Here is a 15984-nt window from a genome sequence, read left to right as displayed (position 1 = left end):
GGAGGCTTTTACCCTTCGAGTAAAACTACTGCGCGCTGCGGGGGCCGGTTCAGCGCGGGGGTCCCCTTCCGCACCCCACAACCTACGGTGAGGCGTCCCTCTCCCGCCTGGGGAACGGTTCGCTTCGGCCCCTGCTTCCATATAGCCCATCTGGAAAAGGGGAGGGGGGGCCGGCCGGGCTGCGGATGCCCCTCCGGGAAGGTGCAGGGGGGAGCGCCCGATGGGAGCGGCGGCACGGCCACCCTTTGCCTGCCCCAGCCGGGGCTCCCGGCTTCCCCTCCCCCTCCCCGCTTCCCCCTGCGCGGCGTCGGCGGCGTCTCCCCCGCGGGAAACCCCCGCGGCTTCTCCTCCCAGCCGGGGAGGGGAGCGGAGGGCGGGCGGGGTGGCGCCGCGGCTCCGCCCGGCCCCTGGCAGCCCCGGGGCGCCGCCGCCCGCCCCTCGCCGTCCCGTCCCGCCCCGCCCCGTCCCGTCCCGTCCCGTCCCGTACCGCTGTCCCGGGCCGGGCGACGGCGAAGGGAGAGCGGGAGCCATGTCTCACGGGGCGCGAGTGATCCGCACCGGGGTGAGCAGCGGGGGGCCCGCCGCCCCACCGGCCGCCGCCACCACCGCCTCCTCTTCGGCGGGCTCGGACGCCGAGCTCATGGACGGCGCCTATTTCCGCTCCTGCGCCGGCATGCTGAAGGTGGCCCAGATGGTAAGGGGCGAGCGGGGCGGGAGGCGGCCGTTGGGACCGTTGGGGCCCTCGGCCCGCGCGGGCGTCGCGCTCACCCCCGCCGAGTGTCCCGTCTGGGGACGGGTCCGGAGAGCAGCGTCGTCGTCGTCGGGGGGCGGCGGCTCATTGCCGGTTTTGGCCGATTTGGCTCCTCGGCTCTCGCAGCCCGCGGGGAAGGAGCCCAGCCCCGGTTCCTCCGGCGAAGCGGGGCGTCGAGGTCCGTCGGAGGCCGCCTTCGCGCTTCCCGAAGGCCGCCGTGTGCCCTTCTCTGCTGACGGGCACATCTGAGCCCAGAGAAATGCTCCTTGCTCGAAGGACTGCGTGGTATCATCTTCATAATGGTAGCTAATGGTAATATTTAGTATTAACAGCTTTTTACAATTAATAATAATGGCGAGCCCGTGATGCAAAAGCATATCGTGCCCCAGTGGAACACCTCATTTTTTTAACATGGGTAAGTTTTTGGGAGAAAGCAAGGCCAAGTGCCAGCGCCAACAGTGGGCTGGTAAGAGTGGGCAACATGTCCGTGACCACTAGTCCAGCTGGCTCTGTGCCCTGTCTGTCCAGGCAGACCTCCAGGCAGTGCCCCAGTGACCCAGGGACGGATCTGGGAGATGTATGGCTGAAAAGCAGAAATTCAGAAGAAATCGATAGCGGAGCACTGCTAGGATTTGAGCTGACGCCTTAACTTGATTCAGGGCAGGAAATTTTGCTCCATCTAGATGCGGAGAGGTTTAACGGATAAGCTTTTTCTCATTTCTCTGGCACATAATTTGTCGTCTTAATTCCAGTAATGGCTGTGAATAATAACGGATGGCTAATAATGAGAATGGAAGACAACATGTAGCGATACCATCTCACACACAGTATCGTCCTGCAAAAACAGTTGACAACATATTGTGCTGGAGTTGTTGCCTTCCTTTCTGATAGTCCTCAATGTCTTTTTTCCCACCTGTGCATCTATGTGTCTACACGTTTGTTTTTTTTAACCTGTGTAATTTATTAGCATCCACAGAGTCCTAAATTGACATTAGCAGTTAGGAATCACTTTGTTCTAGGTTACAGTGGAGTAATATCAGATCCTAAAGTTTCTATTTAAAAGGCACCCAGTTTCTTCCAGTTCACTAAGAGCCATCACCTGCCTTTAGAAATGAGCCTCGGTAGCAAGAGATGTAACTGAATGTGACTAGGCACAGTTCACCACTGCAGAAAGAACTATTCCTTTTGTGGACTAGAAATACCTAGTCCTCTCTGCTCTCCATCCTGCTGTGGTGTCACTACAGCTATGACGTGTGACTCTTATGACTAGCACAAGCATTTGTGCTGAAATTTCAGTTTTGGTGCACATGTATAGTTTGTATGCATACCTTACATACTTTACATATTTTTTTATAATGTATGTAAATCTATGTAATTTTATGTGATACTTCACATAGTTTACATAAAGTAATATTTATCAGTGCTGTTCAGTATCAAATTCATCAGAATGGAAGCTACTGGTTTTCTGCGGTGACTTTGGCAGAAGTTAAAATAATGTAAATGAAGCTCTTCCAGATTCACCTTCTTACATTTTTCTGCTTTCCAACTCGCCTGTAAATAACATCAGTAAAAGTTACCTCAGGTATCACAATAGTGTCATTTTAAATAATTCACTAAGAAAACTAAACGTGCTGCAGTGTGTAGAAATAACCAGGATAGGTTAGTTCTAGATTAACTCCTGCACCCAATAAAATACAGAGCTAAGTATTTTCTCAACTCTCCTTTATCTCTTCTCAGACAGTATTTCCATGGATCTATTTGTATTAGCATTCGTTTCTTCTAGTAAGCGTTTGCAGTATCCTTCTTTAAAAAGGATTCATTATGCTAAATCTATAAACATTCCTGCGTTAGCATTAATGTGGCTGGTGGGACTGCGGTCTTACTAAGAAGGAGAACCGTTATGCTGGCAGAGGACAAAGGTAAGGTCTTTTGACCTTTTGACATATATCGTACTAAATTGCGTACTGTGCCTCTGAATGGTTGTGGTTATGAAGAGGGAACATGACTGTTTCTGTTTTCTCTTTCTTCCTCAATCCCTTTTACCAAGAAGTAAACGATATGAGAGAGAACAAGAAACATTTCATCATTTCATAGAATCATAGAATTGTCAGGGTTGGAAGGGACCTTAAAGATCATCTACTGTAAATATCATTTACTGTAATGTTAAGGGCTGTTTGCAGTGCATGTGTTTCTTACCACAGATTCCTTTACTTTTTTTGCTAGAGAATTTCTTTAATGATTATAGTTGTGAAAAGATAATGCATTTTATGCACTGAGTTCCTGGCTTTCTAATGCTTAGGGAATGGTCTGTAAATATTTTGAAAATAAAATGGAGGAGAAAACATAGTTCTGTGACTTGTGCGTTTTACATGGCAGTAAGACAGTTTGAAAGCTGTTTTTTATGTGTGAGTATTACTAATGTTAGTAAGGGCTCCATTTTCAAAATCCAGTCTGAATTGCTGCTCTGGTTTTAACAGAAGTTACGAAGTATCATCAACATCTAACCCACTTCAACAGGTTTAACTTGATGGTGATTAATAGTGCTTTTTCTTTTTCTTTTCTTTTTCTTTTCCTTTTTGTTTTTCTATTTGCAGTTTTGTCAAGATCTCTTATATTCACGGGGATACATGCAGAATCCCGTTGTGGCCACCTTGGTTCTATAGCAGCAGTGTACTAAGTAAGTGTGTCAGTGGGTGTGTATCAGTGTGTACAATACACTTAGACCAGAGAAGCTAAATAATTTGAATTTTAGCCAGCTTGGCAAAATTGGCACACGTGGCAATCGTCAGTATGCAACAGTAACTGTGCTGATTTGTTTGAAGTGTGTTTGCTCTGTGTCCATGCTACTGCTGACTTGTTCTATGGCAAGACTTCTTCTAGGAAATCTATGTTACTTAGCTTGGCAGGTTCTCAGTAGATGGGTTCTTGGAAGCCTTTTGAGGCATGCTGGGCCATTAGAGACAGTGGTATGAATTTCCATCTGTATTGTCACCAAGGTGGCTCAAGTGGTAGCGTTCATAGATTGAAACAAGTCTGATTCAGCTGAATTTCTTGTGGACCCCTTCTGTGCCTTTTATATTTTTACAATAGAAGTCTGGAGGATGCCACAAACCCTGTATTGGACTAGGTCCTGCTTTCAGTGGAGCCCATGTTGGACTATGTAGGTATCCCACCATCTTAGACAGTTGGCTGTAGGAATGGCGGTGACTGTATCACCTGTCCAAAGTCTCTGATGAAGAGATTTGCAAGAGTGTGACCAATACAGACTGAAGAGAGAAAAGAAGTGTTGAGAGCTCACCTGTAGAAGGAGAGACATCATGGCACGTCACATGCTTGTGTCAGTCTCTCAGGCTTCTCAAACTGTTCTTGGGCTGTTCCTTGTTTCTGGACCCTGAGCAGTGCAGAGGTGGCCCGTGGTCTTTTTCGCTTCTCCTTCCTCTCCTTCAGGCTGGGCCAAGCTAACTTTGACCACAGTTCAGACTGTTCCCACAATAATGCGGTTGTTACCGAGTGGACAATACTTCTGGCACAGTAAGCACAGCTTCAGTATTCAGTGTGTTTTAAGCTAACAACAGTGCTGACTCTTTCAACTCAGTTTGGACCAGGAAAAAGCAGTTTCATCTGATTGATAGAAAAGAATAAAATCAAAATTACCTTCTCAAGGCTGAGGAAAATTACAATTACAAGGTAAAAAAGGATAAACTCACTAAAAGTTGACTTAACAACATCATTTTAACTTGCTAAAAATGCTAAGGCAATAGTTGTAGCTTTTCTTCTGAGTATCTATTTAATTTCCAAAGTGTGTCTTGACAAAAACAATTACATATTTGACATGTGAGTGGCCAACAAGACAGTCTGTAATTCTGAGTAAATTTGAAGTGTGCTCAAACCTCTCTGGGTTATTCATATACTAACACGCAGTTGAATAATAGTGTTCAAGAGAATATTAACACATGTAACACTGAAAGCTAGAAAATGCTGGTAGTTAGGTTGCTGGAGCCAAGGCCAATTTCTGAATGTGTTGGATGATATCAGACAAATTTACTGGGGGACTAAATTCAGAAGAAGTTAAAATATGAAAAGAAAGCAAAATCTGTTAGCGGAAGAAAACAATTCCTAATCGAAACCGTTGGTACAGGAAAAGGAAATTCACAAAAGCAAATGATGCTTGGAATGATTTGAGAGCTACTCAGTCTTCTAACTTGATTTGGAGCCTGAAGTGTCTTTCTGTCCATAGAGATGATTGAAATAAAACATATAGTTCTTTGGAGCAGCTTGTCAGTGATGTATGATTTTGCCTATATGGTAATAATGCTTCTCAGTCAGAAGAGAGGGATTCTGGTGATACGCAGAGATGCTGAAATGGTAAGCCTGTCTCTGGGTCCTGTGTAGACTGCATTTTCAGCTTTCCCCTGCTATCACTCAGTCTATAGTTCTTCCAAAGGAAAATAATGGCCAAAAGTAACAAGCTTGGTGAAAGTTGCCAGATGCTAACCTACAAAGCTTAGATTCAAACAGTTCTGTGTTCTGCTTGACTTTTCATCCATCTGACAGCAGAAAACATGAAAAATAATGCCGTAATAGCTATCAGTGATGTCATGACACATTATACTTGCTTTGAGGCATGCAGGAGGCATTTTATGTTTGCAAAGAAAATAATAATTGAGGAGAACCACCCCAAGAATGTGGCAGGTGTCTTCAGTCTGCAACTACGTGATAAACTACTGGCTAGGCAATAAGAAATGGGACGTGGTTTTTAGCAGCAAAGTTTTTCTTTTCGGGCCGAGGTCAGAGCTATGTGTTGTAACTGTTAATTATTTTTGTTGTTCTGCTAGAAGCTGCAGCAAAAGGACCTTGCTTGGCATGCTGAGCAAAGAGAGAAAAAATATCTAAGTCTTAGATGGCTCCAAAGTAAGCAGGAGCACTTGAGTGAGGAATGTCCAAGCCTAGTAATTAAAACCAATAGGTCTGGGAAGTCCTGTTATTTCCACTCTGAGATCACTGAAAGAGGCTGGCTTGGCCAGTTGTATTTTTTCCATGCCCCTGCTCTGGGTGGCCATTTTACAGTTTCTGCCCAGGTATTTGCGTAAGAGCTGGGAGCGAACAGTGTCTTCTCTGTGTGTTAACCAAGGAGTGCTTGGTGGTAGGCTGACACAGTTTTATTTGATGAGACAAAACTTCTCAACAAGCAACACCAGTTCAAGGAATTTTCCCTTTCTGCCTCCCCTCCATGCAGCCGTTCTCAGCCGCAGTGATGCAGCTGTTCACAAGGTTACGCAGTAAACAAAACCAGGCAACTGCTGCAGCTTTACTTCAGCTCTCCTTCGCTTTCCTTTTTTCTGTAAGAGTTTTTAGCGAACAGTGCAGCCATAGAGACTACTGTCAGCAAGAGCAAGTGTCTGGCATACGAGGGCAGGAACTACATAGGCCCAAAGTGGTTTCACGTGCTTCAAACCACAAGCTGAGAATGTGGTCCTTTTTCTTTTTCTCTTGGGCAGGGGAAGGTTTTGTGCCATCTGTTTTATTTTTTATCTCTTTCAGCAAAATAGAAGCTAGTAATTTTTCTCATGTTGAAACTGCTCTACACGTCTGAAAAATCAACTCCAGTATGTTTTGTAAAAAGACAATTATAGTAATTGTTAAGCACTGGGGAATCTCTGTTCTGAATGTGTCAGTGAATGTTTTATTTGTATCCTAAAAGAGGCTTCCTAAAAGCAAAAAGTTAGGCTACCTTTCATTGCTCATTTGACCCATCCATTAGGATTTGTTGCAATACATTCATTAGCAACCTGAATGCATGTAGTGCTCTTTGTGTAGAGGTGATTGAACAAGGGTTAGAAAATACAGTTTCTGAAACACAAGAAAAGAAGGAAATGAAGCCTAGAAATTTACCACATCACCTGAGACATGTTTAGTATGCTTGAAAGAGCAGAGTGAAGTATTGGCAGTGGTTTCCTAGCACATTTGTTTTACAGGAAGTTAGACTTGTAAATGCCATTTGAAAATCTTAATCAGGTGTATGTGGTGTCCATGGATAATAAGATGTGGTGAAAAGAATAGATTCTTACTGCTCTGTGACTTTCCTTTAAGATGTGCAAGTGCAGTGTATTCCCTCTCTTTGGAGATGGTGTTCCTTCGAACATCCTTCTTTCCTGCTACAGAGAAACAGAAACCAGGGGATCAGTTCTTTCCAAGCGTGGTCTCCATCAGCTCGGAGCCTATAACTGATGAAGAGCATCTTGCCAAGCATCCTTCACTGGGTTCCAGGGCTGTAGATGATGGAACAATTTGTTTTGTCTCATCATGATGCAGTAAAAGCCGTGGCTGTGCCTCAGTGAGGGCAGTATGCCCAACCACAAGGCTCTGTTAGGTACCTGCTCTGCATTACTGGGGTAATGGAGTATCGTCCCCCAAAGCCAGACAGTGTTTGCTTACTATGAGTAAGTGTTTTCTCCGCTCCCTTCCCTGGGGAGCCCTTGTGAGGTATTCACTCAGTACTGTGGCTGAGTTGTCTCCTTTGCGCTATTGTCAAATCGTGCGTGCTGTGGCCTTGTCCTCCTATTTTGTGGTGAGATGTAAAGTATGCAGCAGCCAGAAATTGATACTTTCTGTACACAGAGATCAAACTCTAAAATTGCTGTGATTTCCTTTCACCCACCTGTGAGCTTCCTCTTTTTTGCATAACTCAGATTCTTAAGGGATCATCACAGCTGAAACAACTCCCTGCACTGCGACGCTGGTAATTTGATGAATATAATGGCGAGTACAGGTATGTCTGCCTGGTGAAAGCTAGGTGCCTGCAGCTTTCAAAGCCAAAGCAAGTCTGGCTGCTGTTCTTGCAACAATAGCAGCAGCTGCAATGCTTATGGCTTCCTCACCTGCTCACAGCTTCCCTCAAGGAAAATGGAAGTGCTACGGTGACAAGATTGAGAAGCTGCTTCAAGGAGGAATTTTCTTCAAATGTTTTTGGTGGTTTGTCTTTTTTTTTTTCCTTTTTTTTTTTTTTAAAAATGCCATTGGTGAGTTCAAGAAACAAGTACTGACTGCTGGGAGAGAAAGTATGCTGTTAACCTGAGATGACCAGCAGCAGCTGCAGAAAGACTTAGCATACTTTCCTACAAGTCTGTAATAACACTCTAGGAAGGCCACTTCAAAAGCTCTCTCATCTGTTTGGGAAAAACATGGTCCCCAGTTGCTGCTTGTCACCTGCTGGCTAATTGAGCCTTTTGTAGATCGCTTGAGTGAAGCTTCCTAGTAGACACGGGAGTGCTGTCCTAGCGTGTTTGAGAGGCCTGCCAGTCACCAGGCGGTCACTAAAAGTTGTCAGCTATGACAGTGCCACTGGGGAATCTCATCTCTTCTCATTTTTCCCCCTCATTCATCGCCCTTCACTTCTCTGGCACTTTGCCAAGCGTCAAGTGTTTGCGCTTAGAAAAGGTTGTTCTTTTGTGTGCTACGGCCCAGTCTGTTCCAGGCGCCAGGTTGTGTTGATGCCAGTTGGTCTGGAAATTGTCATGATGTTAGCATTTTCGGGAACTCTTACTTGTTTTTTCCTGATAAAAAATTATGATGTGCAAGCACAGCTAACAACATGGGCTTCAGCGGTGTAAAGAAGTTCTCCTCTTATTCGACAAGACCTTGCTGAAGGCTCTGTTGCCGTGGCTAACAAAGCCTTTGCTGGAGATGACAGATATGAACTTTTTAACTGCTGTCTGTGCAACTGCCAGATGTCAGTGTGGTGTTCTCTGGGGCAGGGAGAGATACGGCAGGTGTTAACTGAAGATTTGAATCAGTCAAGCAATAAATGCCTCAGACAATGAGAACGGGTTGTGTTGTGAGCAGCATCTGTAAGGGCAAGTGATGAACAGATTGCTTGCTGAGGCTTAACAAGCATAGGCACTCAGACTTCACTGGCGGTTCGCAAAGTACTCCTTATCTCAGTAACAACTTTCAGGAAGATGAGATTGCATATGCTTTTTATTTTTTGTGCATTTAGTTTGATAGGTTACTAGAATGATCTTTGCTGTGCATTACTGTTTTTTTGTTATATATTCCTATTTGAGCTTTAAGTAGCTGTTTGCTGTTAGCTGTGTATTGGATATTCAGGTCAAGGGGAAAACTTCGCAACTTGCTGTGCAGAGTTTGTGGGTGTTTGTTAATAATAAATGCTGTCTACCCTGGGCTTCAAGCAGCCAGCCAGTCTGAGCCAGGCTTGGCTGGTCAGCCAACATGGGCTTCTTCTCTGTAGGTGGTATTGCCATGCATGGTTGGTAAATCCATTTTTAGACAGCCGTGAACTTTAGGTACAAGAGCTCTATAGCTCACAAGTAAGGATTAAGCTCTTTCTATATTGTATATTACTGACAATATGGGACTTCATTGACTATTTAAAGGGCAAACAGTACAAACAACCCAAACAACATATCCTGAGAATGGTTCAGAGTAGTGGTTTCAGAGTAGTGGTTTCAAAGGTGCCTTGCTCCTACAAGGAGCTCTTCCTCCCAGCCAACTAAAAGGAAGTATGGCAGGTGAAGTACATAATCTCCTGCCCCCAAGTAGGCTTCGTTCTCAAGACACAGGGTTGGTGAACTCTGTTGCTGCTTTTGCAGCAACAGCCTCAAAGGACAAAGTTCCCCAGCGAACACCTTAGGTGTCTTTGTACCTCCATGAGCATTTATATTCCTGTTCATCATTGTTGGATTCCTTTCTGCCATCGAGTCACTTTTCTGCCATTCCTTAAGACAGCTCAAACCTCTTAATTTTTACATTCTACCAAACCCACTTTTGTTTGCCTACGGTTCCCTTCTCTTCACGGTCCTTTTCTTTTTCTTGCTTCAGAAGCACCTTGTGTGCTTGAAGCATTCTTTTTGTCTTTACACAAACCTACCCACACTGTGGACTGTCTTCTCCTGTCCTTCTGTCTGACTCTTGGGTTTACCAGGCCTAGAGGACAGTTAACATGGCCCTCTTGGAAGATCTAAATGTTGGAAGTGCATGCCTTGCGGAGGAGAGAAGTAACAATCCCGGCTTGCTGTGCAATTTCTGAGCCTGCAGAGATTTGATTATACTAATGCCTACATTTTTGGTTGCCATCACCAGATCCTCCACTTTTTACTAGACGACTCTGGAGATTCGAGTCTCTTACAAAGTTTTTTGCTTCCAATGAGTTGTGATATAGGGATTCTCCCTGCTATGCAAGATAGATGGTCTTCTACAGTGGAATCAGTTACAGCAGGAGCCACGTGCATGCATGCTTTTTGCAGCAATCAGGTAGTATTTTTCTAAATGGGCAACTGGCTTGGTGGTGCGGGACACAGGTTTCCAACAAGCATTACAACCAATACCTTAGCTGGGAGGAGGGCAGAGAGCGCAGGTGGAGCCAGTGATTGTATCTGTGCATCTGCAGAGAAAACCAACTATAGAGGATATAATCATAGAACTGTCTAGGGTGGAAGGGACCTTTCAGATCACTGAGTCCAACCATCAACCTAACTCTGACAAAAACCATATTGCTAAGCACCACGTCTGCCCATCTTTTAAATACCTCCAGGGATGACAATTCCACCACTTCCCTGAGTAGCCTGTTCCTGCTCTTACCTGAAGCAGCAGGTTTATCTATGATTTGGGGATTATGACTTGATTTGAGACAGGTGAGACCACCGGAGTGGGTGGCAGGCTACCTGCTACATGGGGGCTGTTGCCTACACAGAGAAGTAATTTCTTGTTAATAGATGGACAAGCTACGTGCTCACAAAATATAGGGGTCTCCTGGCTTTGTCCAGAGTAGTACCTTTAGTCATTGCAGGTGCCTAGAAAGACATAAGCACCTCTTTGAGAGTTAGAGGGAAAGCAGCTGTGTTTCCCAGAGTTAAAGCCCTGCTAGGGCATTTGCTGTATTTAAAATTCTTTTCTTGTCCTTTGCAGACATGCTAAAAATCATCTGTCCCATTAATACTCTTTTGCAGTGAATTTTATATGTTTTGGGAATTGTTTGTGACTTGAATATGGCACTTGTGCAATGTTACTCAAATATCACTTACATTGCTGCAGTATTTTGAGTGTTCTGTGTACATCTTTTATGGAGGTTGGAAAAACTTACTGGTAATGCTTTTACAGTTGAAATGTATTTAAAACAAATCTGTTAATATCAGATTGGAGAGAGAAGAAATAAAATTATGAGGTTGTAGATAACAAACTTGTATTGTGGCATGTTTGTTTTTTTATATTAATTCACTGCTTGATGCAAATGTAGCATATTCTTTGCCATATAACTGTAAAGTCGGCTTTCAGTTAGTAGCGTACAGGATTGTATGGTGTCTTTCAGTGTGGTGCAGTGGTGGTACACACAGCTGTGGGGAGGGAGACAGGGAGATAGTTAAACTGGCAGTGGTGGGATTGAAGTATTGCATACACTGTGATCAGTGGTAGGCAGGACTTAATTGTAGCTAGTCATTACAAAGAATTGCCTTTTTAATGATCATGGCTAACATCCTGTAACAAGGGCTCTTTAATAACATCCCTCATATGCTGGTTCTGTGATTACCCCACACCCTTTTCTACCACTGAGGCCTATGCCTGAGCAGATAGATAACATTATTATTAGATAAAGAATACCACTTGCTTGTACTTAGGATTGTCCTCTTCTACAATCTGAGTTGTAGAGGGTCTGAATAAGATTATTTTGCCTTTTCTCACCCTCCCACCATTTTTATCTTTAATAAATAGCCTGTGGATGGTGGTGCACAAGAGAAGTCACTTATCGGGGGCCAGGCAGCCTCCTTATTTTAGCAAAGCAGCCAGACAAGAAGGAAATCTGCCCAGACGCAGGGGCTGAGAATTTATTGTGCAACAGAAGACTGACTGCTTCACAGAACCGTGCACTTGAAGGCAGCTGATTTCATCTGTCATTAGTGAAGTTTTAAATGGACTGGGTTTTTTATCTTTTTCTAGTAGGGGTTTGTCTGTTACAGCTCACATTTCCAGCACTGCCCTGGAAGAGGGAAATCTCGATTACAGCAGCAGTCAACATTGTTGCTTAAATTAGCTGAACCAGTTTTGCATGAACTACAATTGTAACCTTGGCCTGCGCTTCACTTGTCTTTCTGTTTTGGGAAGCTGTTAAAAAAAATTAATTGATTCTGTCCAGAAATATGTACTTAATAATATACGGGTGTTGCTTCACTGCATTGAGGTGTAACATTCAGAAATGTATGGCTGCAGTCAGTGACATTTCTCCAGGGCATGGTTATCCTGATTGGCTCACTTAGGGATGGAAAATTCCACTTACTATCTTAGCTGGTGTCACAAGCTGGAAAATTTGACTTTTTTTTGGTTCAGATACAAAAAGCACTTAGCTCTTATTATATTGTGTTTTTTAAAAAAGGCTGTGATAAAACTGGATATGAGTCAGTACTGTCCCTTGCTCCAGATCTGTAGACAGAGTTTCTGTACAATTACTTGCACTAGAACTTGGGTAATTTTTAAGAGAGTGGAAATCAACCAGTTTTTATCAATTTTATGAATAATCTCAGGGTCCTCCTCTTTTCAGATTCTGGAGGAGGGACATTAAAGCAGTACAAAGGTTCATCAGTGCTCCAGCAAGTGCAATGGAGGAGCTTTCCTCTCAATGCTGTTTTACAGCATCCAGGGTGGGGGTGGGGGGGAAAGCAAGCTGTTGCTGTCTTCTAGAGGGTTAAATTGTCAGAGAAGGATGGAAAGGAAAAGAACTGTCACGGATTGCCAACTACCAACTGGAGACTGGTAAAGCAGAGCTGCTGCCTACCGTCCTTGTACAGGTGTAGTACCATGCTGAATCCTGTCCCCTGCCCTTTTTCCCCTGAATGGTGCTGATTTTTAGTTAGCTAATTGCAATGCATGTCCTGATGCAAGGGAGTGGAGAAAGATAGCTAGGAAACATTAAAAGGGGAATTATGGTGCATTCTCATGTATAGAGGGAAATTTGGATGGGAGAGAATGAGAGATCTAACAGAGAAAAAAATACAGAGAGTAATACAGGGAAAGAAGAGGAAAGGGGAATAAAGAGCGGGGAAAAAAGGAAAGGAAACACAGGAGACAAAAAGTCATAGTACAACTTCTCATGGGAGAGTGTAGCAGAGGGGAGCACAGTCAAGAAAGAAAAGAAAATATTCTGAGAAAAGCAAGAAAATGGTTGTACATTGCATGGCAAAACACTTAAATGAAAAGATAATACATGGCTCTGTGTGTGTCACAGTATTATGGTAAATCTTTGAGATAAGAGTGATAGTGTTTCTCTAGAACTGGGCACCTTGAGGCAATTTTGCTTCTTATCAACATCATCTTTACTCCCTGCAGTTTAGCTGGCATTTCATATCTTATTGGTATATACAAAAAGAAAATTATTATCCATAGTTAAAAGTTACATAGTAAGATGGCAGTTTCAGCCTGTCAGTTCAGGATACAATCTAGGGATTTGCAAAAACCATGTTCCGTTCCTTTCTGTAATGAAGATTTTTAATATCGTTCTTTGTACTACTGCAGCAGCTAGAAGTCCCAGGCAAGGAGTAAGCCACCTGCAGTGGGTGGCCAGCCAGCAGCCAAACACCCACCCAGCCTCTCACTTGCTCCCCTCTCCTGCAGGATGGGGAGAAAATAGAAGGAAGGCAAAAAGACCCATGGATCGTGATAATGACAGTTTTATAAGGAAAGCAAAAGCTGCACATGCAAGTAAAGCAAAAAGGGGAATTCATTTACTGCACCCCATCGGCTGGCAGATGTTTAGCCACTTCCTGGAAAGCAGGAGCTCAGCATGTGTAATAGTTGCTTGAGGAGACAAATGCCGTAACCTCAAATGTTTCCCCTTATAACTTCTTTTCTTGAGCTTTTATCACTGAACATGACATCATATGGTCTGGAGTATCCCTTTGGTCAGCTGGAGCCGGCTAGCCTGGCTGTGTCCCATCCCAACATCTTGCTCACTTGCAAGACTACTTGCGTTGGGGTGAGGGGAGGGAGAAGAGAGAAAGCAAGCTGTGCAAGCACTGTTCAGCAGCAGCCAAAAGGTTGATGTGTTACCAGCGCTGTTTTAACCACAAATGCAAAGCAGAGCACCATACCAGCTGCTGTGAAGGCAGCACCATCCCGGCCGCATCACCGCTGTACGGGGTGTTGTACAGGCACAGTGGGAAAGGATAACCCTTACTCCACAGTCATTAATAGAATTGTGAAAGAACAGCTGGATACAGGCAAGTGATAATGTGCGGTATGGAACGGTCAGCAATGGTCAAGAGGATGCATAGTAGCCTTAGCATTAAAGATTGTGCTTCCAGTTGGAAAACAGGAGTTGATTTGCAACGTCTTGTGCATGGTGGATTTTTTTTCAACACATGATATCAAAGTCTACTGTAAGTAAATAAGTGACAGTCAGGAAATTCCCATTTCATGGTGAGCTTGGGCTCGCTTTTTTTTTTTTCTTTTTTTTTAATCTTGTGTGGTGTAATGGCAACAAATCAAAACGAAAAAGCAACCCCCAAAAGACCAACCTTTTCCTACTGCTTTTCTTGTTCTGTGGCTTCCTCCTTGGATTCTTTAGGGTCATTTCCATGCATGTTTTCACCCGTGCTTGTCTGTTACATCTGTGACCTGTTGATTGCTGGTTTGGGCTTTTTTGGGGGGGTGGGCAGGGTTTGTTTGGTTTTTTAGTGGGCATCTATTCTCATTTACACTGTAAAGGAAAACAGTCATCTTGACCTAGAGGTTTATTAGTGATGCTCAACATTTTTGCCTTATTTTACACATCGAAAGTGTTTTGAAGATGAAAAACTTTAGCACAATGCATGTGAAGTGTGCTGAAGCAGTGAAATACATGATTTACTGAAGTTCAAATAGTAAGATGGTTACAAAACTGGAGTCAGAATTCAAGAGCCGGTGACATTCAATTCCTCCCTTGTTGTGTCAGTGTTTGTCTGTGGGAATGTATCTCCAATGCTCAGAACATTAGGTTTTCCATGAGAGTAGGTAGTTGTCAATATTGGAGATCATGCTGGATTTATGTTTGTGCAGGTAGCTGTGTCTGAGGAAATTTTAGTTCTCTCCAAATGTTACAAAAGAATTAAGTATCGGTAATAAAGTCAGAGCTTTATTTATGACATCCATTAAAGCAGGACAGTAGAAAAAGATCATACAAAGCACTTGCACAGATTGATTCCTGGGCTGTAAAATTGTTCTGTGGTCAGATAAACTACAGACTTCTACCACAGGACCAGAAAATGCTTAGTGGTGCCAGCTGACATATGGGTATACAGAGGGCAAAACAAGTCCTTTCTTAGGTTATAGCTCCTTCATTACCCCCAGGGCACTAGCAAGAAAAAATGTATCTGTAATCTCTTGACTGGTGGGCATGCATTTCTGCCTTCCTCTTCCTTGGAGCAGGTGATTCTCTAATAAGCTGCTTTGAACTTGCCAGCTTGGTCCAGGTTCTTTCATCCTTGCTGATACACTCCAGCATGTTTGGGTTGTTGCCTATTAGTCCTGAAATGCAGGCAGCTCTTGCGCAGTTTTACGGTGGCTTACGTGACTGTTGGCAAGACAGGAAACCCCAGGAGGATCTAGCCACTAGAGAGGCTGAGGATTGTGTTGCTGGCCTGCTCTTGTCCCAACATCATGCTGAGTCCACTCCTGTGAAGTTAGGATGTTTGGAGCTGAGATTTTTCATCTGCAGTGCTACAGCCAGCCAAGAGCAAGTGCAGGGAGTTAAGTGGAATTAAAACCATCTGAAATCATGAATACAACGGCATCTGGGGCTAATGCCAAGCACCTTTTCTCCAGTATGCATTTGCCCTCGGAGTAATTGGAAGTTGGATCTTCCTCCTGTATATAGTATCTTCATAATACAAAGACATGATTCCTCTCCTTTCCTTAAGAAGGTGTTGAATTTTCGTGCAGTGAAAGATTGACTTCCTTGAAGTCTTGGTACAGATTCTCTCTGTTTTTTATTGAGTGTAATCAGTGATCAATAGACTTTAGGTGCTCATTCTTTGACAGGGACAAGAAGAAACAGGGAGAAAAAAAGATGATTTTTTTAAAAGGAACAACATTTCCAGTAGCTTCAAGTAGCATTTTATAGCACCGGGAAACAGAATTTATCACTCATGTCCAGTCCTTCCCTATCCTTTCTAGCCTGAGAGGTAGAGAAGGAAAATGTGCCATTTTGCATAGGTTGATGTCATCTCTGTGGACAGGAAGGAAGATCCAGG

The 15984-nt window shown here is 43.9% G+C and overlaps 1 protein-coding gene across 1 annotated transcript in view; it reads left to right on the top strand.

The window, feature by feature from the left end:
- Nucleotides 1–205: 205 nt before the first annotated feature.
- Nucleotides 206–15984, top strand: part of CMTM7 (CKLF like MARVEL transmembrane domain containing 7) — a 30845-nt gene continuing 15066 nt past the window's right edge. Inside the window, exon 1 of the mRNA XM_054191196.1 lies at nucleotides 206–694. Within this exon, the coding sequence (XP_054047171.1) occupies nucleotides 221–694 (474 nt within the window). The 5' untranslated portion in view covers nucleotides 206–220. The remainder of the gene's footprint in view (nucleotides 695–15984) is intronic.

The sequence above is a fragment of the Rissa tridactyla genome, chromosome 2 (genome assembly GCF_028500815.1).
Source record: "Rissa tridactyla isolate bRisTri1 chromosome 2, bRisTri1.patW.cur.20221130, whole genome shotgun sequence".
Lineage (NCBI taxonomy): Eukaryota > Metazoa > Chordata > Aves > Charadriiformes > Laridae > Rissa > Rissa tridactyla.
Note: the sequence above shows the minus strand (reverse complement) of the source record. Positions and strands in the feature narration are given on the sequence as shown.